The sequence below is a fragment of the Bombus flavifrons genome, chromosome 8 (genome assembly GCF_040668555.2).
Source record: "Bombus flavifrons isolate JBK064 chromosome 8, iyBomFlav1_principal, whole genome shotgun sequence".
Lineage (NCBI taxonomy): Eukaryota > Metazoa > Arthropoda > Insecta > Hymenoptera > Apidae > Bombus > Bombus flavifrons.
The window spans coordinates 11,923,031-11,948,315 of NC_138449.1; the positions used below are offsets into that span (position 1 = coordinate 11,923,031).

General features: G+C 44.7%; 1 protein-coding gene across 6 annotated transcripts in view; it reads right to left on the bottom strand.

The window, feature by feature from the left end:
- Positions 1-1,022: 1,022 nt before the first annotated feature.
- Nckx30C (solute carrier family 24 member Nckx30C) overlaps positions 1,023-25,285 on the bottom strand; it is a 50,079-nt gene continuing 25,816 nt past the window's right edge. For all 6 annotated transcript variants that reach the window (XM_069118979.1, XM_069118978.1, XM_069118977.1 and 3 more), the window contains 4 exons: positions 21,770-22,041; positions 19,107-19,242; positions 15,238-15,490; positions 1,023-10,779 (listed from right to left, as the gene is read on the bottom strand). In XM_069118979.1, the coding sequence (XP_068975080.1) occupies positions 10,539-10,779; positions 15,238-15,490; positions 19,107-19,242; positions 21,770-22,041 (902 nt within the window). In that variant the 3' untranslated portion in view covers positions 1,023-10,538. The remainder of the gene's footprint in view (positions 10,780-15,237; positions 15,491-19,106; positions 19,243-21,769; positions 22,042-25,285) is intronic.

Sequence of the window (25,285 nt, forward strand, 5' to 3'; positions counted from 1 at the left end):
TCGATCGCAATTATCCCGATAGCGCGATATTTTTTAATTTTTAAGACTAATACTTTAGAACGAAAAAATAAAAATATCCAAGAAAATATCTTAGACTGGAGTGTCATACTCGATTAGCTCTGTTAAACAAAATGATGGAATACTTTTTCTAATTTTTCATCGTCCAATTTGTAAATGGAAAAAACCTGAAACACGAATCGTAGATAGATCAAAGTACAAAGTGTTAAATATTTTTCAATAAGCAAGGGAAATGATATAATCGTAGCGATGGAACAAGAGAAAGCAACTTTAAGAACTTGAAAAGTGATTTCGAAGGAACTTTCCTAAAGATATGTATGTACATTTTACATGCACCCTTGCGTGACATACATACTTTTATAGGCTGACGTCTCAAACGAATAGAATAGCGAAACATCGAGTATGCATTTCGGTAATCGTTTCGTCTTTGAACGCAAAATGAAACAACTAACATACTCTAACTTTTTGTAATTTCGTTTTAAACGAAAAATCTTTAATTTCAAGAGGGTGGCAACGAAACGGAATGATGAACGATTGAACGCGTCAACCTATCCCGATGGCATTTTCAATCGCATTTTCATTTTCTCATATTTCGGCCGGTTTGTTAATCGACTTGTAGATTTTTCTTTTGTGACGAGAAAAGCACGATCATTGGCTGTGGCATAGCAAGTGGGTCGGCTGGAAAGAGGGGAAAAAAGTTGAGCCACGAATAAAGGAACACCGCGGCTGGCAAAACACGCGTAATACGTGTCTATATGTATATACACACTGCTATACATGTATACATATATACACATATCTGTAGCAATAATAGTAATAATTATAATAATCGTAGTGATAATAATAATAACAATAATAATGAATACGAACAACTTGTAATGTACAGAGTATATGCGTACATTCCTCAACGAAAGTTCCCTTCGCCTTTTCTCTCGTGTCACGTATTCCTTTCTTCCTTTCCTCTTTTCCCTATTTTTTCTCCGCTTCTTTCTTTTTTTTCTTTCTTTCTTTCTTTCTTTCTTTCTTTTTTTCCGACACAACACGGAATCGTCTACAGGATTATTGATTCGACAACGTTCGAGCGATCCTGCAACTGACCGGAGAAGAGATTTGTCTCGTTATTATCTTTTTTTTTTCTTTTTTGAGTTACTTTTGCTGCTTCGTTTTTTTTTTCTTTTTTTTTGCTTCTTATAACATGTAACATGAGAAATCGTATCTTATTCGTTAAAGACATTCCCTACACAACACGGCTACGGTAATGCGTCATGGATATGTGCGCAAGTGCGTGTGAAGTAGAATGGAGGGAGATACAGAAAGACAGGAAGAGAAAGGATGAAGGGAAGGGGTAGAAGGGATAGATGGATGGATAGATGGATGGATGGATGGACAGATGAGAGTGAAGGGGCAGAGAGGGGGATAGATGGATGTCAGAGTTGAGGAAGGAGAGAGAGGCTGCAGAGGAGGGTGGTTGGTTGGGCAGGAGGTGGGAATCGGGTGGATTCGGGGTTGTCGAGTGTCCGCACGTACGCGCGCGTACGCACGTGCGCACATAGGCACACGTTCTTTAAAGTTTATATGTATAGACTTCTGTATATAATGTTAATCATTGATTTTTTTGTTTTCTTCTGTTGGTTGTTGGTTGCTTCCAAGTAAGCAGCTTTCTCGAGTATGTATATATATACACATAGGTATATGTACAATACATATATATGTGAATATATATATAGTTGCTATTACGTAATAATAACATGTACGCTCGTCAATTGCATCAAATTTTCTCCTCTCTTTTTCTCTCGTCTCATTCGCATCTCTTTCTCTCCTTCTTTCTTTCTCTTTCTCTAACACACACTCGTACATCGTTCATACGCGTTTACTCTCAGTTCCATTACACTCTCGCACTCGTTCTCCCTCTCATTCGCTTCGGCTTGCCTATAATTTCCTACCTGTATTGTATATAACTACAACGCTATGGTAGACAACAACAAGTAATATTATCCTAAACTTGTTTTCACCTGTTTTCTCTACATCGTATTCGTATATGCCGTAAAAATGTTGTATATAATGATATTAATATTGTTTACATATTCTGTTTTATTGCACGCGTTATCGGTCGCGATAGCACCGACACGTCGAACGAAAGTCGAGTATCCGATCGATCGTTGATTCGGCCGATCACCAATTTTCGTTAACGATCAGCACACGACGTTTAATTAAAATCCCCCAGCGAACTGTAACAGACTCCAAGATTTCGATATTTCGAATAAAAGAACAAATCGTGCAATTTCGATTGTAATCGACGAGATAACGTGAAATATGTTTTTACGATCGAACAAGACAGAAGAAAGGAAAACGTTGTAATCGGCTACGTTCAATTACCGATCCTAAATGTTCGTTCGCTATCGGTTCTACCGCGACATTTCTCTTTAACATCAGCCTGTTATATTTTCATTTATTTATTTATCTTCCTGCGAGATATTCACTGTACTGAATTTTTTTTCCTTTTTTCTTTTTTTTTCTTTTTTTATCTTGCATGTAATATCCTCGTTAACGTTCAACTCGCACGCGATCAGCGATTTCTCTAGATATAAGCCGAAAATCATCCTGCGTGAGGTGTAAATAATATGGTCGTTGGTGCAGCATTTGTCTTGTCTCCGTTGAAAATACTCTCGTACCGGTATCCGTACGAAATTACATCGTGACTGAGACAAACGAAAAGCGTGGTCGTCTATCGAGAAGATCGATTTGCCGTTTACATATTTGACAGGTATCACAAAAATCGTCAAATCGAACGCTTATCGAGACCTCGTTGTTTCCCGATCAAATTGCACGTGCACGCTGCAATCCGTAGTAAAATTCATATTTATATTTATACATATGTGTATATTTGTGTATGTGTGGTGTGTTGTACGTGTACGCCTGTGTATATGTGAAAGTGTATATAATATATATATATATATATATATACATACATATATATGTTTTGTGTGTGTATGTGTGTGTGTATACACATGTATATATAGATACATCTACATATACATATACATGTATATATACGTACTAGGCTGGTTTCGTCTAATCGCACGTATCCTAAATATCCGCGAAAAACAGAAAATCGACCTTTGTACGTTCCAATTTAACCCTAGTACTGTCGTCATTCTCCAACTCCACGCTTTTCCTTTAGAAAAATTTCTTTTCCTTCTAATTCTCTACGTCGTCGTTTGTACGATAAAAACAATAGATAAACGTTGATATAACAATCGGTGAATAGTAATTTAACAATGTAGCTTTGAAATTATTCTACGGTCGTGTGGCTAGAACGATAGTTTCGTAAAAATATTCTGTTTACCACTATAGATCGAGTAACGGAGAAATAAGTTCAGATCGTTGATCTAACGGCCCTACTGATCCCGAAGCGCAGAGTATCGCGACACGATCTTTTGATCTACTCGCATCGTATCGGGGAAGCGATCAAGATCCACTCACCGATGTAAAAGGTGTGTTATTTGGAAGGGAACGATCGCGGGGATATATGGCGCGCGTGGAGCGAATACTCAAGGGCAGAGAAAGGGTTAAGAGAAGAGCGACAATTATCAAATATAACCGTACGCACGAGCGAAAGAAAGCGTTGCCGTAATAAAATCATCCTATCCTCGGACTCTCTCATCCCGACGTATACAACGTTAGACCTTTACATATTTATATGCGCCTTTATGTATATAAGTACGTAGATAATATATGTATATAATGTATAATAGTATAATTATTTATAATATTTTGTTACTTTATCCATTTTCATCTAAGATTCTGCGGTAACCTAGGTTTCTCTCGTCATCCGTTTACCTCGTAAAATCCGAAGTATTTTTTCTCAATTACGTCGTATCCAGTACGTCTACTACTGCGGCGATGGACGGGGGTAAAACCCTATGTAATGCGACGAATTCAACAACGACAATCATAAAATATATATATATATATATATATATGTATATACGTATATATATATGTAAATATATGTATATATATATATATACGTGTGCTTTGTATATAACATACGTGAAAGAAAAAATCGGAACAAACGATATCACACGTATATGTATATATTTATATATATATGTGTGTGTCGTGCGTACACGCGCACGCGCGCGCGCACGTTGCAAGCGAGCACCTGTATTGTTGCGTGTAACTAATCGTAAGAGAACGTATAGCGTACGCCGAAGATCGATAATTAACTGGCATCTTTCACGCGTGCAACTTTCGCACGCGCGCACACACGTCTTATAGTATACATAGTGCGATGTGCGTGTGTGGGTGTGTGCGCGCGCCCGCGCCCGCCACTGCGTGTCCAACAACGATCTGCAATCTGCATGCGATCGAATCGTTCGACAGGCTGGATCACCACCCGAAAACAGTATATGTATATATAATATCTATATGTATATACATATAGATGTGTACCTATATGTGTATACGATATATATACTATATGTACTATATATATATATACTATATATATACATATAATACGTATTTAATAATATAATCTTTAATCATATATAGAAACTTTGTAACACCTTTATCCTTTTCCTTTTTTTCTTTTTTAACTTTTCCCTAAGTATCTTACAATATAAGTATCTAATAATATCGCTAAGTATTTAGTTACTTTATTAAATCGTCAGCGTCTCCTTCTCTTTGATATGTGCGTTCGCGCCTTGTCATTGCCAAGAGAATGTATTTTTAAGCCTTTGTAAGCGGAATTTCTGTTCTCTTCTGTTCGGTTTTCTTCCACAACCCCTCCCCTCTCCTCCCCACCTTCTGTCCATCACTCTCTTTCACTCACTCACACCCCTATCTACATACATTCAAGCTCACAATTATTTTTCTCGTTCTCTCGTGCGTTCTGGTACGCGCTCGCGCTCTTACTCCCGATCCTTCTCTTCCTCATTTTCTCCCCGTCTCCTTTCCTTCTTTTAAATAAACCATATAACGATAATTAAAGCAACGTTATCGGGATGAAAAACAATATTTTCAATACGACCGTACGTCATACAGAGGGAAGAAGTTTGTCCTCTCGTATCGCGAAGGATGCAAACCGTCCGACAGGTTTATGGTCATTCGGCTCTATCGTCACGGCATTGTGTTTTCCTCGAGACCACGTTCGCTCGAAAGTGTTTCGCATGTCACGTCCGAATTCCCTCGATTCACATTGGTACTCCGTTTGTGTTATTTAACGAAGAGCGGCTGTCCCCGTCTCGTTATTTGCGGATGCTCGAAGAATCGCGATACGAGAATAGAATAAAAATTTCTCGAACGAACGACCCTGATCCCGTGATACGAATTACACAACGGTTGTGTAAAGAATCAACCAACGGAGTTTGACGCGCGTATATTTTTTTTTCTTTTTTATCGCTACCGTATTTAGAATACAATAACGAAAAGAGACGAGAGCGAAAGGAAAAAGAAAAAGAAATTAGGGCAACCGCGATGACGATCGCGTTGAAAAGAAAGTGGGTCGTAAAATATACTTCGATAAGATCCTTCCTTCCTCGTTCTCCTGTTTCCATCGGTCGAACAAAAGGAACCTTTTCCATCGGCTTAGATCTACATGCGTCCCGAACACGGCGAAAGAAAACGAAGGAATTTACTCTTGAACCATGAACACAATTCGCAACACACGGTTTCGGTCAACACTGGCACCGGTAGCATTCGTGTACCGACGTCTTCGACAACGCAAGATTCGACTTGAACGATCGCTCTTACATACGCGTATTTGTTTCTTTTTTTGTTCCTTTTTTATTTTCTCTTTTAATATATAAAAATGAATCTCGAGCCGTTAAATATGGGATCGGCCGCAACGATGTGTGTCCCGTTACGTCTCACGGCGAGACGCGCGTCGAAAATTCAAAGATTAGAATTGAAACTCGATGTCCCCTTTCAACCCTCAACGATGTTTATCCTAAAGTATTATAAAGTACAAATTACGAGCGCGATAATACCACGAGCTTCGAGCATTTCGCCCGTTCGACCTTCGCCTTATCACGCGATTTCCCGTTCATCCGTTTTCGTTTCAACGAGAACAACCTAACGAACTCTCTATTTATCGTTACCCTCTTTTCTCTTAAGGGCACGAATACGTTAAACTACGTTGCGTTCCGTTTTGTACAGGATTTCGATTCGGGACGAGAAATTTCCGCGAAAAGAACGTACGGAGTTTCGTTACCCATCCGGACGATTCGCTTTCGCATTTCTCGTCGTTGAATCCAGGAAGAACTTTTATTTCATAGAGACGATGCTCGGCTTTCTTTGTCGATCGTTCGTTCTCTGTCGGTGATCGAATGCAAGAGGAATTCGTACGAGAGGAAGGCCGGAAGCTCGAGGGATTGCATTACTTCGTTCGCGGCCTCGGCCACACCCGTGCTCGACGCAGGTCGGATCGCTTCTGCGACGATCAAACGTCGCCAGCGTTGAACCTGTTGGTTGCGTGTGATTTTTCTATGTTTCGACGAGCTTTGTATAATAATAATAATCGATCGTTACGGTATCAGTACGCGCTACGATAACAAATGTTTGATTGAAAACGTTTATAATAATCGAAGCTACACGGAATCTCTCTCTCTCTCTCTCTCTCTCTTCCACATACACACTCTTTCACTCTCTTCCTCGGCGTGGTACTAAAAATGCTAAATTGCAAAAAAGAGGCGCCGCCGTTTGTTTCTCTTCTTTCCATATGTCTGTACGTGTCTTCGCGTATATGTGTATATGTGTGCATGTGTATGTGTGTTTGTCTGTGTACGTCTGTGTACGCATGTGTGTGTATGTACATTTTCTGGTATCCTTTAATCGTTTTGTTAATCGGTGATCGGTACTTCGGGAAGATCGTATTGTGCATCTTTCGCTACTTGCTTCTTGTAATCGTTTACGAAACTATTAAGAAACGCTACGTCCTACCAGCTACTTCGCGCTAAAGGTTCCTCTCCTGCTTTCGTCGTTATATTTACGCGCTTGTTGCTCGCTCATTATGTCAAATCGTCTCGTGAGAAGCCGCTGCATTCACTTTCTCATTGTCCTTCCCGTACCTTTCATTCGGACGCTTCGAGAACGCTTCGCCTTTTCCCGTTTGATCCTGCGATTTTCTCGATGGAAACTGGCACGATCGAGAGCCCACTTTCGAAAGAACGATCCGCGGATGCGAGAGGATCGATGAAAGCCACCCAGCGTTTGGCGAGCATGTGCGTGACGAACGCCTAGTCCGTTCGTTTCTCCACAGACTACGAAACTTCCTCGTTGAAGTAGTATCGGTAGACGATAAGGCGAACACGGCTGACAATTAGACGCGACGCAGCGTAATAACCACGTGACGATCGGCGATCGCATTTATTCCGATAGAACGTTCCTCTTCTTTCTTCGAGCTATCGCCAAGTCGGTCCTCGAGAACGCGTTACCACGGCCGATCGCCACGGATCAACGTAGAATTATCGTAATAGTAGTAGAAGCGTAAGATTAGTTCGATGCTAGAAGATGTAAAAGTCGGTGAAACGCGATAGTCAAACAGCACCCGGCTACGGACGTTTTTCGTAAGAGTCCCGTAGCGAAGAGCGAGAACGAGATATTAACGAGATGTAGCAGCGGCTAAAGAGTAGAACAACTACGATTCGTGGGTACGGTGAACGCGCCGCAAACACGAGCTCGCTTCTTAGAGCGTAAAGCTGCTTGAACCGTGAACCGCGATGGTTCCTCCTCTTAGTTTCGATAGTCGAGAGTATACAAAAGTGTGACAACGTTTGAAGTATGCGCGAAGTGAATTCTCGTTTAATTTCGTTACCGAATCGGTTAGGTTCGCTTGTCGTTTTCTACTCCGTTTCTTCTCCGGTTCACCGTGATTTCTGGTCTCTCCTCGTTACGATTTGATTCTCTGCATCCGCAAACAGCATTTTGCGTCGTGCGAGTATTTCTTTTTTTTTTTGTGTTTTTTCCCTGTTTTTTTTTTCTTCTTTTCTTCTTTAGTAAAAAGCTAGGCCGCTGTTAGGCGTTCAGGCGGTTCCGGATATATACGTCGTTCCTTTTAATCCTCTCGTCGAACCGCAGTCGCGCTGCGATTTCGCCTTCTCCGCTTTCAGTATTCTTATCTTAGTCGATATCACGTTTATACCTATTTGTTTATAATCTACGCGCTCGAAACGTACGTAGCGTGACATCGAAAACTCGAAAGAATGTTAGCGAAAGATAGCTTAGTGAGAATCGCTTTCGATCCGGGATCACGGAACCACGCTCTTTTCCCTCCTTTTTCCTTTAAGTAACCAAAAAGTCTATTTTTCGTTTTTTGCCTCGAGCGTTTGACTTTTCTACTTGCCCCGTGATCTCCGGTATCGGAGTTTCGTTAGCGTTACTCTTCTACAGAGAAAGAACGGCGTGCAGCGACTCGATCGTAAACTGAATACCATCAAGAGAGAGGTGCAGAGCAAGCGTTGCGGGTGTTCGTTTCGAATGACGTTCGAGTCGACTGCACGACGTTCCCCTCGGAGACTGCGTTTCGCCAGTTTCGCTACGCGTTTAGGAAGATTACGACCTCTTCTCGTGTCTCTTACGTAGATTATTTGAATAGCTATTAATCGAAGTTAAAAACAGGCACGCCGGAAACCGGAGGCGCGTGTTCTACCGGTAAAATCGTTGCTGAAACGAGGGTGGTCTTTTTTCGATTTCAACGTCGGCGATTCTTTCAAAATACCGAAGATACTCTTACACGTGTAGAATAATTAGAAGAGAGATAATAAATTTTCTATGGTCGAAACGATCGATCGATCCACCGTCGTTTCGGCGATTCGCGATCCGAATCGGCGCTTCCGTTCTCTGCGTACAACGTTAGAGCGCTGACGATCGGCGGATTCGTTTTCGGTCAATGAAAACGCGACGTGTGGCCGATCGATTGAAGGCGAGCCGGAGTTCGCCGCGTTTCGTCATGGTTCCGACCCTCGCGCGCCGTCTCTTTCCTCCCACGGCTGCTGTTTTCGTTCGCGAGACAATGTAATTTCGCGGAGCCGCACGCGGAAAAAACGGCCTCGGGGGATAGCGTTAGGCGAAACAATGGTATCGAGCAAACACAACGCGGATCGAACGGCTTTGCGAGTTTCGAACGATTAATCGAGGTGACACGCTGCTGGCCAATTAGCCAGAACGTTTGTCACTCGCATGTTTTGTCCCTGAATGAATTTTTCGCAACGTTGTTCCGATAGTTGCCTTGTTCTTCGCGCGCGACTAAAAATTTTACGTTGCCTAACGCTATCGCGTGTAACGAATTCGAAAACGAAGCGTCGAGCGTCGGAAGCGCGTCCGTGCAGATTTTACGAACACGACAGAGTAGATTTGGCTAGATCCTACGGTTATAGACGAAAAGAAAGTGTTGCACTTTATAGAGAGAAATCAGCGAGCCGTCAGGCCGTTCACTGTGCAACGAGAGATCGTCGATCGCTTACTCGGCGGATGAAATCGCGTCAACCGGTTTTAGATCGCGATCGGGAACTCGCGGCACGAATCGTGGATTCGTTCGATCGATATATTTTACTTTACACGGTATCGAATTCATTGTTTCCATCGTGAAACAATTTGGCAGTACGACTAACGCCACTTGACGAGTCGCGTATCAAAGCGAAAACATCGACGTATCGGATGCCTTCTGCCGCGGGTAAACCGGTAGCTCTAAACTCGGTCGTGCGTTCGACGATCCTCGAGAGAAATCGCGTTGGAAAACGGCGTTTCGTCGAGCTTCGAGCGTGCGAGAGTCTAACGAGTGGCTTCGACGGGCGAGTTGTTTGAATCGAGACGCTACATCTAGGATAAGTATCGTGGGAAGAAACAATGTGGTATAAAAGGAGTAGAATAGGAGTAGAAGTAACAAGGAGTAGAATTACGGAGAAGAGATAAAAGAAGAAACGGTAAGAAAAGAAGAAGAAGAAGAAGAAGAAGAAGTAGCGTCGAGGAAGAAGAAATGGCAAAAAGGAATGAGATCGTAGCGATCTGTTTCTCTCTAGATTACGCAAACGTAGATATAGTTGGCGCGATCGTTGGCACGATTGGCTGACGCGCTCGCTGTGTTCAGACAAAGCGACGACTACGGCTGTTCGTCGAACAGAATTCGCCGCTAAAATTCTTAACGAGACGAGTATTTTGTTTCAGGTATTTCAAGGTTTTTACAATATTTACACGTATCTCGACTAGAACAAAAACGCTTCGTAACCTGGGTGACGTGTAATAACCGTTTAATCGTTAAACCGGCGATGGGAGAGTAACGAGATTCTTTAGGGAACGAGGGAAGGGGATGTGATGCATCAACACTGTTTCGGTTGTTATTTCGGGAAGGCTGTTGTCTGTCGTTCCTCTTTCGATCGATGCGGCGCTCGAGGAAGATTGTTCTCATCGGCCGTGGACGATTCGCCGACGACGATGATAATGACGATGACGAGACCCGTAAATGTGCGTCCATCTACCGTCTCTGCTGGACCTCTGGATCGCTCGGTTGGTCCGCGTTCCTAGGCTGGACAGACCAGGAACTCGTACTCGAACATCAGCGAGACGGCAACGAAGACGAAGTAGAGGAGGAACATCGTAAACCCGAGGCCCTTGTTCATTCGCCACTTGAAACAGGCGATGCTCATGATGACAAACAACAGCATGCAGAAGAGGATCGCTATGCTGCACACCATGCCCACCGAGTTCACCTCCACGGGTTTTCCGTAGATCAAGCCGTAGAGTAGCCACGGTACCGGAAGCCTGAGGACAGAAATACAACGGAAAATCCAGTCGAATTTCGAATATATGTTAATCCTGTTCTATCAACTAGCTAGAGGAAACGTCCTATATTTTTGTATCTATATGGGAAATATTTTGAAACGATCGACGATTCTTTTCGATACGTAAATATTTCAGACTCGACTATTTTTAACCAAATGGCCCGTGACCTCGTTCTGCCTGACGATGAAGCAAATCGCAACTTCTCGGTCGGAAGAAAGATTTCCCAGCATCCGGTACATACGTCATCCTCGTAACCAAAGGATTCGACCTGGCCGAATTTTCTTTATCCCGTCGCTTGTCAGTTTACTCGCTACCTGTTCCTACTCCTGGCCGCGAACACGGATATTAAAGGAAAATTGAGGAGCACGGGCAACGCGGCAGAAACGCATTTGGCAGACGCGGCTGTTGTTTCACGCCGAATCGTCTTGCATTATCTACGCGTCCGGCCGCTTCTAATCGCAATCTTCAAAGTAGAATAGCGTCTTGCGCGATACGCACGCGCCCTTTCGTATTTTACCCCGTTTTCCTCTCGGGCAACTTGCCAGCTGGCGCGCCTGCAACGGATGCGTGCGAGCGAATCGATCTTCCATCGACTAGGCCGCCGAATGTCGAATCCGCTGACCAGGAAATGCGCGCCCAAAAATGCTAACCTTCTTCGTGGTTGTGTATACGGCTGTGTTTAAGAGAACGCGCACGTTTTGGTAAATCGCGGTACCAAATTGACGTCGAATAGATCGCGTCACACGCGTTCTCATCTGCAAACGCGTAACGCTTCGGGGGATTGGAGAAAGAGGCTGACTGGTTGCTTGGTTCAGGTCGAGAAAAAATTCAGCCACCAGGACGAAACTCTGTTTGCGTTTATCGTTGCCGCGAAGCAGGCGTACGCGTAACCACCGTAATTTCGATTCGAGTTTGTTATTGTCTCTAAGACGATTATCCGCAGCATCAGTTCGGATTCCGCTTGGATATATCGTTCTGGCTGATAAGGTCGATTCCCTGAGCCCTCGAATCGCTATCGCCCCACTTTCCAGACAAACTTTTACCCTTCGAAGTTTATCGCCATTAAGACGATTAAATTAATTAACTCGATTATCCCTAACAACTTGCTTCGCAGCCTGCGCGCTACTCTCGCGGTCAAGCTTCGATTATTTGTTTTTCTCTGGCGAAAATATCGGTATCGGGGGGAAGCACGGAGTACGATCCAGCGCGTCGTAACCGAGAAAATATTTGCGGACGAATCTAGCGGACGAGGGGATGATTCTTTGGCAGCGGACGAAGAAAAGGATCGTCGAAGAGCCTCTCTGATATCATCGTGGAAAATGAGTCGCGTCTGGCATTGGTATTTCTGCTATTTCACGCGCCAACGATATAATAATCCCGGCGAGGATGTGTGCGCGTGTGTGCTTGGAAGAGGACGTTTGGAGGGAGAAACGAATGGCGAATGGTAAATCGTGAACGTTATTACAGAGGAATAGCGAGAATACTTCAATGGGCTGGCGCAATGACCAATTCTACGCGTCTCCTCTTGGCTTCGTTTGATCATCGGTGAAATTCCAATTTATACGCTTGAATTCTCTTCGTACAATAACTAGCTAACGGCCGCGCGATTCTGCTGCTTTCCCAGTTTTCCAACAATTCGGCTCGCGCGAACCCGAGTCGGACCATGTGTCTCGACTCGATGGAAATTTTCAAAATCGCGACATATTTAACGACTTCGAAGAATTTCAGGCGCACGAGAGCTCCGCGAGTCTCGAAACTTTGTAATTTAATCATCTCGAATCTGAATGTCATTTAACTACCGCGGAATAATGGATATTTAAATCCTCTGGCGGTATCGCTCCGCCCGAGAAGAAAGATAATATATTTTCCAAGTTTGAAGGACGATTTCTTTCTTTATGTTGGCGAACAGTTTCCGATACACAGCAACCCTCTTTTAGAAGGATTGTAAACGTATTAAAAATCGCTTACGTAGATCTTCCGTCCAATCACGTTATTTATCTTCAATGATATCTACGTTTTACGTTATAGAAAAGCAATAAATGCAAACGAAGTACGCTTAGTTTATCGTATGCAGTAACCGTAGCTTGTTAAAAGAAAAGTATACGGAACAGTGTCTATATAGAGACTGATTTCCGTGTAAGTCATAGCGTAAATGAAAAGTCCATAGGAATTACGTCAGTTCGATTACCTAGCCAAACGTTCACGTAACTTTTATCGTAGTTTCTCGTTTCCAGACTTTGTTAAATAATTAAATGATTCGAGAATACTTAAAACAGCTCGAAATTCTATCAAGACTCGAACCGAAGAAACTTTTCGTTCGCCGATAGCGACGACCTGAGGTCAATGTCCCCCCACCCCACTACCTATCTGTATTATACAATTAAATAGATTGTACCAGTGCACATGTTTCCGATATTTCCAATAGGTGGGCGATTGGCGAATCTGTCGGAAGATCGTTTCTTTGGTTCCTTTCATCGGGTAATCGTTCCCGACGTCGAGCAATTTCCGTTCCTTGAAGACACCTTCTTTCTCCGCGGCCAGATCGATCGAAAACCTTAAGAAAACTTCGCGTGTTATCCGACGTACGAAAGGAAAAGTCTTGTAATCGCGTGAGCTATGTGGTGACTGTGGCTGAAAAACTATGCACGATGACGACTGCTCTTTAAGTTTTCTTCCGATATATCCGACGAAAAATCCCAGCCACTCTAAACGGCGAATATAATTTTCAAGAAAGCCGACGTTTTCAGCCTGCTATACCGTGTCCTGGTCAGGTCTCGTTTCATTCTTCCTATATTATTCGATCGATTAATTTCACAATTTTTGTTAATATGAGAATTTACATAAAGTCAGACGAACAGAACAAATTAAATTAAATTAAATTTTCTCCCGTCGATCAGGACTACTTTCCGATCCTAAACCGTTTAAACCTTCAGACGCTTTCATAAGAATGTTTAATTGTTGCAATAATATATTGTTATATATATTGTTAATAATATTGTTATAATATTGTTAATAATATATTGTTAATAGCAAGTTAAACGAATAGCCGAAATTCGAAGGTAATTCTATTCATGGGCATCTCGGTCCTCGAATCGTGGCCAACAAAAATGTCCAAATTTGCAGACATGTTGATCTTTGTTGCGAATAAGTCAACTTCTCCCGTGCTTTCTACACCTTCAGGCATGGCTCGTTGTTCGTTCTCTCGAAATGACTACTTTTCATATCGTAACAAACAATGTATACTATAAGGCGTATAGCTCCTATGTATGTATATATAACGATAATTAATGTACTTTGTATTATCGTATTATCGTTATATTATCACGACACAACGTTTAGAACGATGAACGAGACAAATGTGTGCAGGATTTTCCACGTTGACTTTCTTCCCGAGTCTCTGAATGCGTCATACAACTAAGATCTCGATTTCTCTGAAATAATCGTAGACAAGTATGAGACCCGGCGAGGATCGTCGTAAAGTGTTTCACCGAGATGAATACCGGCTAACGAGAGATTCCACTGGCTCAAAGTGACGTAATCTTATTACTCGTGCCTTAACCGCCTTCTGAAGAATAATGCGCCGACCATCTATCTCGACCCATCTCCGTCTTTATAACGTAAATTCCCGTAATTGTGATATGAAATAGACGCGGTTAAATTTCAATTGGCGATTCTGTGTGCAAACGGGAACGTTCGTGCCAGAGGAAATACGATCGTCGATGTTAACGCGTACACGATATCTTCATTGGCGATACGTTTGACGTTAATGTGTACTGGCTTGGCAACTAAGTGATTGCGGATTTTGCCATTAGGTGGTATTGACAAAATCTGCAATCACTTAGTTGCCAACCCAACAGTATTTAGCTTGTCTGCGAATCGTTTTCGTGGAACTTTAAAAACGTTGGAAATCGATGTTCCTTCATCGACGTTGGGTAAAGCGCGTCGCGATTTTCCAGCAGCTTTATCGTCAGTGGCAGATTGTGTGTTCCGCATGAAAATTGCCATAACCGATGTCCTCGATAACGTCGAGCGATGGCCGTTTACGAGCAAGCCGTATAAATCCATATGCGACCTACATCGGACTGCAGACAAAACAAGTATCGATAAATTATCCGGTCGAATCGAACCGAAGAAACGAAGCTCTCGCGTTTATTTGTCTCTCGCAGTTTCCTACGTCGCTTCCCTTACCCATCGCTACGACCAGTGCGCATTACTTTCGTAACCGATCGCCACGCGTGGATAGGTCGACCAAGAATCCTTAAGATCGAGAGTCAAGCTATCGTACTCTTCTTTCAATTCCATTCGTCCGTGTTCCGTGCACCAGCTTCGAATGTTTCGCGCGTGGTGACAGCTATGCACGCGAAGATATCGAAAGGAGACCCGAAGAGAAGAGAAATACGTTGGAGCCCGGTGTAAGATGGAAAATATAGAGCTCACCCAACGGTCACGTCGAAGATGTTGCTGCCAACGGAGCTGGAGACGGCCATGTCGCCGAATCCTTTTCGCGCGACGATGACGCTGGTGATCAGGTCTGGGATGCTGGTGCCGGCAGCGAGGAACGTCAGGCCCATCACTTCCGGCGGAATGCGAACCGTGTCGCCGGCGATGTTCGCCCACCAGACCATCAGGTACGAGTACGCTGCGATCCAGAAGATCGAGCCGATGAACGTCACCGCGAAGAACTTTTTCCCTGCAAGAAAACGGACGAATTGACCTCGGAAACGTGGCTCTACGCCCTCCTCCCCCCCTCCCGTATCCGGTTAAAAGGATATCCTGCTTAAATCGAATCCCCTTTCTTTCCTTTGGAAAACTTCGAGTTCGCCGTTTCTCCTTTCTCCTCTCTCTCTCTCTTTTATTTCTTTTTTTTTTTTGTAAAGCGTGTTTGCTCGAACATCGAATTTAGAATATCGCGGCGAACTTTCGTGAGAGCGTAGGCTTTCGTGAGGTTGGTTTAAGGAGAGGGAGTCGATTTGTAAAGTACCACGCCCAAGACTCTGTATCGCGACAATCGAAATCTAAGCTGGAATCTTTGCAACCGCATTAAGGTGGATAAGAATCGAAACATTTCCTGCCGGTATTAATATTATTGCTACCGAGAACGAGCTTTCCGTCAGATCGTTTATTCTAACGATAGAAGCGAAAGAAAAATGAAGGGACTTAACGAGACTCAAACTCGCGATTCTACGCTCTTTCTAGCAAAAGAAGGTACAACGAACCCTCTTTCTTTCTTTTCTTTTCCCTTGTTTTCTCTGTCACTCGTTAATTCCTCCGCTTTCTTTCACCTTTCACCTTTGCTACCCTTCCTTTTAATTGTTCCTGCTTTTTTCTCATTCTTTTTCCTCTTTGAGATATCAAAATTTGATACGCATCTGTCGGATCGATAAGATAACATCCGCTGGCAAAATTTCTCATTGTTATTATCGTTATCATCGTTGCCTTCATTCGGTAGCCACATAGATCCTGTGCTGTTATTTCTGGCTACAATTCATCACGGTGGAAAAAGGTTGATCGCGAGAAATCTGACAGAATCGTTTCGTGCGTTCGACTTTGGCCCTCTTTCCCTCTTCACGAGCTTGTAAAAAAAAGGACCTTCGCGTACTCGCGGAGCGCCCCTTAATTATTACCCTGACATTGAGATTCCAATTAATCATCGGGTCCAATTTATATCTAACGAAGATCGGTGGCGAATACCTGGAGAATGAGGAAAAGAAAACGAACTGCTGGCATTTAGAAAGCGTGCAGGGAATAAAGCTCGGGCATGAATTTCTCGAGTTAACAGTCCCTCTTAAAGGAAGTTGTTTTCTCGTTATAGTCGCGTGTAGCCACGGGACAACGAAATAACGTTCGAGACGATATATCGAGATTTATTTCAGTGGCGATTTCGAACCAGTTATCGTGGAGAAACGAATGTTTGTCGACTCCGGGGGCATAAATTGAAACGAAGAGGCCGCGGCGAAATTTTCCGCGACGATGAAAAGCTACTGCTCGTCGCGGCAGGCTGAATGCCAGCGCGAGGTAACAATCAGTCGTCGATTCGAAATTAGCGTGTCAATATCATCTTTCGTCGTTGGCATTGTATCGCGTTCAAATGCAGACCCGTTAATAGGCCGTGATAATGCAGCACGTCCGTGATTGATGGCAGCCCAGGAAACCGTTTTGAATAACAGACGCGCGTGCCGCCTGTCGTCCATCTTGCAGCGCCGTTTAATTGCATCGTTCGATCTCGATATCCATTCGGCAAGTCTATGCGTTAGGCGACATTGAAAAAGTTCAAACGTCACGAATGCGTCGGTATCGATCAACGAAAGCGAGTGAAAACGTATCTTGGAGCGTCCCATGGGGAACGGCGAACGGCCAACGAATGCAAATTTACCGCCAACGTAAAGCCATTAAATATAAAACGCGATAGAAAGCGATAGAGTTGGGGACGTAACTCGGTCGTAAGGGAGAAAGCAAAGATTAATAGTTGAAAATAACAGGGATCCGGTCGAACGTGAAATACGATCGAGTCGCTGAAGAATAGACTTTTTCAAAGACAATGGAATATTTTTGCGTAGCTCGCGCGATCCAACGGTCGCGTTAAATAATGCAACACGCGGACGGAAATATCCGCTTGCGATTATTCGTCGCACCGCCAAGTACGGAAGAAAATTTCGCTTGTTATTTTTGGAAAATTTTATTATCGTACGAGCGAGCACGTTCGACGTGCTAACTAAATGCCCGAGGAAGAAAAGAAAGGAAAACGACGAGCAAGGAGAATGGTCCACTGGATTATCGTTCTAACGTTCTACAGACCCCGCAGCGAGTTTCCTTGCTCGTGAATCGACCAACCGTTCGCCTACAAAGATTACATCATTCCGCTTGAACGGCGTTTTGCTTTGCTGATACCGCGACACGAGAAACGTATCATACGCTTGCAGTGCAACATTTTCGTTCGCGATGGCCATGCACAGAGGAAAATGGATCGTTCGATCACGCGCTTGATTAAAACCGATACACGTCAAAAATTTCTGCACACGGTAAACTTTTATCGTTGGTGGATGATTTAAAAAGTTAACAACGACTCGTCCTTAAATCGATGCCTGGAATATTCAAAACGATTTGTCCCGACTTTGCGAATCGAGTGTCAAAAACACGCTGCCGTTTAATATCTCGAAACGTCATGTTACGCGTTTCACGCGTGGAAAAACAGTACTTGATTTCACCTACTCCATAAATGATGCACCACCGCATAAACGAGAAACAACGACCGATTTAGGTATTACTTCTCTCTGCGTTGTCGATATTTGCTGACCATATTTAACCATAGAAAAAAAAACAACAACGCATTAAAATCGCCGTCTCTCAATATCAGGCACGTGACGAATTTTAAAAATTCTCTAAAATATTTCACTCGTTTCTAGTTATACCGCAATCTCGAACACGCATCTCGATTATGGAATCCGGCACGATCGAATCACATGAAATTGCTTTGAGAGCGTGCGACACAAATTTCGAAGATACGTCGCCTCCAAGATTAACGAGCCGATGCTCGAAACTTGTCATAGCTATGAAAATACTCTTAACGCTTTGAATATGCTCGATATAGGATAAGGTGTAGGATCAAAGCTGATCTTAGATTTTTCAAATTCTCCATCGGTCCGTTAACTGCCCAGAAATTCTTCAACTTTTTAAATTACACGTCGTGTTTAATGGGCTAGTTTATTAGGCAACTTCGACCGTATCAACGATACACTTTGCTCGACCGCGAACCTGCTTTAAAGCACCCGTGTTAACTCGCATGAAATCGTAACACTCGTCGCTTAAAGTTAGCGCTCGCTCTTTGATACTTCGGTTCGTGTACCGGTGCGTCCGACAGCAAACGGTCCATGGCCGTCGGATACAAAGATAATAAATAAGAATCAATAGAAAATCTACTTACCCTGGAAAATAAGACGCGAGGTTTTTAGGAGACTGAACGAAATGAGAGGAGCCTGCTCGGCGAAGAATCCCCTGGCTTACGGTTAAACCGTAAACTCGTACGGATCGTCGAGAGGACTGTCTTTTACTGCGAACCGGAGTAGAGCAAACTATGCCTTTGATATTCCTCTATGAAACTGAAAGCTAAAAATTTACTGCCTTTGGACGGAACGAGGATGCAGCAGCGCGCTGCTCTCGTTTCGTCCAACTGCTGCCGCTGTTTGAAACAATACACGCTCCTTTCCCGATAATCGAAACAAAGTCTTGGGTCAGCGGTAGGTTAAAGGATCTGGAGGAAACGACTCTGCACGAAATGCAGTGTGTCGTTTCATCTTTCGCCAGCTTACCTCTGGGTGTCCTTGTGTCGGGTAACGTCAGCCACAGAGGGAACAGAATTGGCGCAACCAAAATGTAAGTTAGTCTCTTCCTGGGACTGCTGGGCCAGCCCATGTCCAAGGCTTCCGGAGGTTCATCCTCCTCTCCCTGAAACAAGCATTTATTTTCAAAGGCAAAATTCCCTCTGGCAACCTCGCGTCGTACATCTTCCGCGTTCGATTTTCTCTCTAATTAACACGCCCGCTTAATCCGTTTGCTGTATCCGGTCGGACGGAGTTAAGAAAGAAACCGAGTTTTCCTATCCGCCGTACACTCGATCGCCGTTTATCGTTGGAAAACACAATGAAGCTGGGCGGTGAAGCGACATAGGCTTCTAAATACCGCGGGTAGCTCGGCAAAGGCACAAAGCAGATCCCTTAGATCCATTCTCGGCTAACCGCGACACAATGGCCCGGTTCATGTTTGGATTTTCCAGCTGCACTCGTCTCGCCGCTGATAATTGCCACCGAGAGGCAACAGCGACGATTAATTCCCGCCGTGTATAGCGATAATTTTACCGCGCGCGACTATTTAGCGCAGTGCGATTTCGACTGCAGTGAGAGAAATCGGCTGTTCCACTGACGAAAGCGTCAACAGTCGATCCCAGTACGCGGGTCTCAACGGTCCGACAAATACGAGGCCGAGAGACGTGTAAAACGAGGAAGAGAGATTAACGAAGAAGACAAAGGAGACGAGACGGAAGGGAATAATCGCGGAAGGATGAGCGACCTTGAAGGGCGAAATTTGTAGAGAAGAAGCGGGCCGTTGCTAGAAAATGCGGAACTCGGGCGGAAAAGCCATTGCCTGGTGACTTTGCTTCGATTATCCGAGAGTTAAAAGAGGAACTGAAATAGGCAATGTGTAGCGTAGCGACGCCGGGTGTAGCCAGAATTGACCCAGATTCGCGGTGCATTCAAAATGAAAAGGCCTTCTCACTCATTTAGGACAAAGAGGTTCGAGAATCCCCCGCGATCCGCGCGCGCTCCCCACCACCACCAGCTAATATCGGGCGAAAGCTTGCACTGCCAATTTCCAAGTCGCGAAAAATCGGCTCGCGTTTCGATTTCTCCTCGAGTTAACCCACAGCACCGCCAACCATCCTTCGTTCCATGCGAGTTTCCAGAATGGAAATGGAATGGCGCGTCTTTGCTCGCGACCAAGACGTTTCACGGCACTTTATTTTCGCCAATCGGAATATCAAGAGCAAAGAGGAGACGCGAGCGTCTCGACGATGAACGACAAAGGACGGTCACAAAGAACATCGAGTCGAAAGATCCGTTTGGATCGGGACGGTAACTTTGACGGCGAATCACGCGAAAACGAAGGTCTCGCTTGGGAAACAGCCACTCTCCGCAATTGCCTTGTTTCCAGTCCGATGTCCTTTTGCTATACAGAACGGCCCAATTCTTGAGCGCTCGGCCATTGTCAGCCGATGTTCCTCGACTATAAATGTGTTCGTTACCGCATCTCCCTTAGCCGTCATGTTGGAGGGAAGATGACGCTGAATCGTTTGTCAGAGACCGACCGCTCGGAAAATAAGGAATTCCTCGGTTCATTTTTCCTATCGCATCGCGTCCATCCGAATTATCGAGCATCTATCTCTGTCCGCAACCGGGCGGCTGGAACGCCAGATAGCACGGGAAGAGCGGCATGAGAACGGCGATATCGCTGCTGGAACGTTCAAGTTGAGCGACAACCGGTCGACGCGAACTGGCTACCATCTGCCACAGGAAAATAGCCAAGAAATATTTCCATCGCATAGATAACAATTTATCAACCGTTATCTGTTTTTCGAAACCGCGTTAATCGCGCGTGAAACCTAATAAAAATTGTCCTGGCGCGCCAATCGATCACCGAACACCGTCGCTTGCTTTTTCCCCGCGACGAAACGCAAAGAAACGAGAAACGACGCGTGGCGACGTACCGAAAGTCGGACGGTCCGTCGATTCGCCATACACTGGCCGTTTCGTTTCGGTTCGATCGATGGACGATAATTGGCCTGGTCGTCGAATCGTGGCGACAGCCACTGTCGTTATTTTAGAAACGGCCACCGAGGGAGAGCTAGAAATCAGAAACGACCGAATTTCCCAACCGACCGGGCAGGGAACGAATTCAAATTACCATCTCGCGTACGCGGATCGTCGAGCGAAAAAAAAGAAGCTCGACGGATTCTTCCGTCTGTCGCCGCGTTAACGTCGCTCGGCCTCTGTCGACTTTTCCGTCTCGGAAATGGGATCGCCAAGGACACGACCGAATTAACGTTTTCGGGCCGTCGCGCGGCCATTGTTCCTGTCATTGGACCACCCAGCCTCTCGGCTGCGACTCCTGTCTACGTGGAAATTCGATCCGACGTTTCGCCAGCATTGCGGGTATCGTCGCCGGCTCTCACTTGGCACAGACGAGGAACGCGTCTGCTATCGGTCGCTGCTGTCGTTAAACCACCTTCGCGCGTCGTTCGCAAGCTGTCGATAAGGACACGCGCCGAGATTCCAAGCTCTCGCGTCTCCGATCGAAATCACGAAACTGTCCTTTGACGTCTCGATCGTCCTCGAACGAGAAGGGAATAAAACAGACTTAGGGGAATTCGGAAGGACGAGATGGAAGCGATCAGGCATTCGTCGAATTTGACAATTACCGAATCGAGCCCCGCATCGAGGCCAGCGGCTATACCGCCATTGGGAAGTTCCTGGATGCCGGCGGTGGTGCCGGCGGTGGTCGTCGTCGTAGTGGTGGTCGTGGTGGTGCCCTGGGAACCTTGCTGCAGCTGCAGAGTGGTCTCTCTCGACGAGGCACCGGAATAATGGGCGGCGGTCGACGTAGCAGCGCCGTTGTGCGGCCTGGTGGCATCCAGTAGCACCTTTAGCGAAGCTATCGCGTGCAATTGCGTCGCTTTCTCGTCCACTTTGCCTGAACAGCACCAGAGATGCAGGTTAACGAGGAAAAACATCGAGTCACGCGCTACGATCAAACGCTTTGCTTCTCTATCTATTCTAGCAACTTTGATCGTCTATGAAACTGGCGTCACAGGCATCGATGGTATACCGGCAAGCGTTTCTCTCTCTATACGATTATTTACACACGAGATCGAATTACAACTAATTTTACCTACAAGTTTTCCGAGCATCGGCTATATAGAAATACGATGTTTTTACGTGCGCTCGGAATCGGCATACTCCGCGGAATATTCTCGTTCGTGAAAGAACAATCGTTTTATTCTGCGGTTTAAACGAACCGATACAAACAAGATATTTACGACGTTAGTTGGAGTAACAAAATGATCGACGCCCATGACCAGTATTTACGATGCTACAGAGTGCAACTGGCAAGCAGAAAACTTTTTCCACGACCCACGCAACTAAATTCCAACGTCGAACGGGATCTGTGCATCGGACATCGTAATGGCGATGTTGGAAATTTGCCGTAGGTATCGTGGTTATACGTACATACGTTCCATTTAAGCGTGCATTTAAAATCTAGCTAAAGCTGAAACTACGAAATAATAATGAGCTAGAGTCATTCAAAGGCGTTTTCGTGCGCTTCCCTGCTACGTTCTACTTCGCCCGATTACCTAAAACAACCTTGCGTTACGTAACAGTTACCGTTTTCTGGTCTATTTCGCCAGCCTACCGACCTTAACTGTTAACGATCTGCAAATACGTTGCTCCACGAATCGCTCTAAAGCCACTTGCGCGTAAGAATCTGCGTTTATGGAATTCCCCGTAGCTCACGTAGAAAAGGCAACGTTGAGAAAATGCCACTAACGAATTTCACGAGGTACTTTGCCGAGACTTGGAGTCGTTTGTCGCGCTCGTATAATAAGTTTAACTCGCGCGATCGTCACGCAATTGGATTATCCGAGTGGAATGCTATCGCGCGTGAGTAGATCGGCCGGTCAATCGTGTTTAAGAAAATTACAGCGAGCGGATTAACGGTCGAGCCAGTGAAATCCATTTACGAATCGTGTTGAGTCGCCATGCCCAGTAAAAACACGTTTAAACCATCGCGTTACAAGCTACCTTCGCCAAATGGCGTGTCTTTTTTATCCTCGCAAACGACAAAGCGATTGTCACTTTTCAAGAAAACGTTCGCTCGTCCGTTCTGAATTTAGCGAGTCGCGAGTATTCGACAAGACGAAAACCAATTTCTCCGCCGCGAGTTTCCCTCGTCTTCCGGGGATGACGTTAATTAACAGCGAACAGGCAAGAAGCGATTCCGACGTTCGAATCATCCGGAACTTCCGTCTCGTTATCGTAACGAAAACGTCGACTAAAAGACATAGAAAATTCTCACAGACACTAGACACGTGCCGTGAAATATTACTGCAAGATCCGCTCGTCCTTCTTGTTTATTCGTTGGAATAAATTGGTAAAAAAAAGAAAATGGAATGGCGATTCAGAAGCGAGCTTTACGTCTCTACTGTGACGCAAGTATTTGCATCGTGTAATATTCCCATTGAAATCGCGCTTTCGCGATACCCCGGTATGACGTGCAAGCAGAAGAATTTCAAACGGGCAAGAATCCCACTCGGCGTATAAATTACTGTTATCTTTTCATCCCACGGACGGAATACGCAGCCTCTGAGTCGTCAAATATTTTCCTGCTCCCTCGCAAGTAAATTCCCACGATTCTCGACCTCGAAGTACCATCTCCAGTGTAATTCCTCCCTCTTAATTTAACCTTGTAACCGCGATAATCAGGGCCAAGCATCGTGATTCGTCTTTAAATAGGTAAAGTAGCGAGGAAACAACCGACATGAGGCACTCGAAATTCGTTCGTTACCGAGGCTACCTCGTTGCCACGATGCGAGCCGATTCTGCGCTTATTCGCACGATACTAGGTCAAAGAAGAAACTGAACGGGTCGGGCAAGAATGGCGAGAAGAACACTGAAAAGTGTGCGCGATACGAAAGTATGTGTCTAGCCGGAGGCTACCTCGTTTCCTATTTATCTCGTTTCTCTTTCACCTTTGTTCCCCCTCCCCTTTCTTCTCCCTTTTTTTCTCATTTTCTCGCTCCTTCTCTCGCCTTCTTTCTATATATATATATATATATATATATAAAATACGTTATACACCAGCCGCCTTTAAGAGTTTCTTTTTTTAAGATACATCATTAGTCGTGTTTATCGATTAACCAGACCGCCGGTAAACAGCAGAAGAGAAACTTTGCTTAACGCGTTCCTTTAAATATTTGAACGTCAAGCGACGTTGAACGCGGTGACGGATAGGTTTTGCAATAACTATAATCTGATACCGCGCGGAGGAGCGTTTCGTGCGAGCAATTCGATCGTTCGTATCGTCTTTCATACGAGGCATTAAACCGAACGTTCTTCCGTTAATTACCGACTTGCTCCAAGTTCACCTTTAGTGGCAATTTCGCTCTCGAGCCGAGGACTAAAACGAACGCATGAAATATTGCGAGGCTTTGATTGCTTTCGATGTGAAGGTGAAAAGCGACAAAAGCGGAGAGACTCGTACGCGAAGAAAAGACCGCGAGGTAAAGGAAGAAGACGTAATTCGGCGATTAGCTTGGACCAATCGCGTGTGCCCGTGCTGATGGTACTAGGTCAAAGGGGGAAAAAGCTGTAGCGAGTGGCCTTCATTCTCGAAACTGGAAACGTGGCGAGAAAATAAAGGCGTAGAGCCGTCGGCGAGAAGTCGGACCGCGATGAAAGTATCGACCCTTGGGTCGCCTCGAGCGAGATGGAAAAGTATAAGGTAGAAGAATACGCGAAAGGGAGAGATTCGTCCGCGATGGAAAGCGAGAGAAAGGAAGAAGGAGGTGCCTATCGGGTTTCGAGCTGTTAAGCTCCGATAATTTTGTTTACCCTTTGCGTTTTCTACCTTCCCCGGGCGGTATAATCGTTCGCGTAGAAAAAGTACAAAGACACGGTAAAAATAGAAAGAAAGAAAAGAGAGGAAGAGAAATCGTTTAAAGGAAGAGTCACGATTAGAGAAAGAAATCAACGACGCTGCATTTGATAAATTACAGTTAATGGCTGGCGATACGAATCACGAGAAAAGAAGCCTCGTGAAAGAGCGAGTATCGCGAATAAAAGAGCGTTAACAAACTTCCGAGTGGTAGAATCTTGTTAATTTCTTTCTCGTAGACGAATTAAGACGCGGAGAAACGTCGGGATATTCGCGTTCTCCG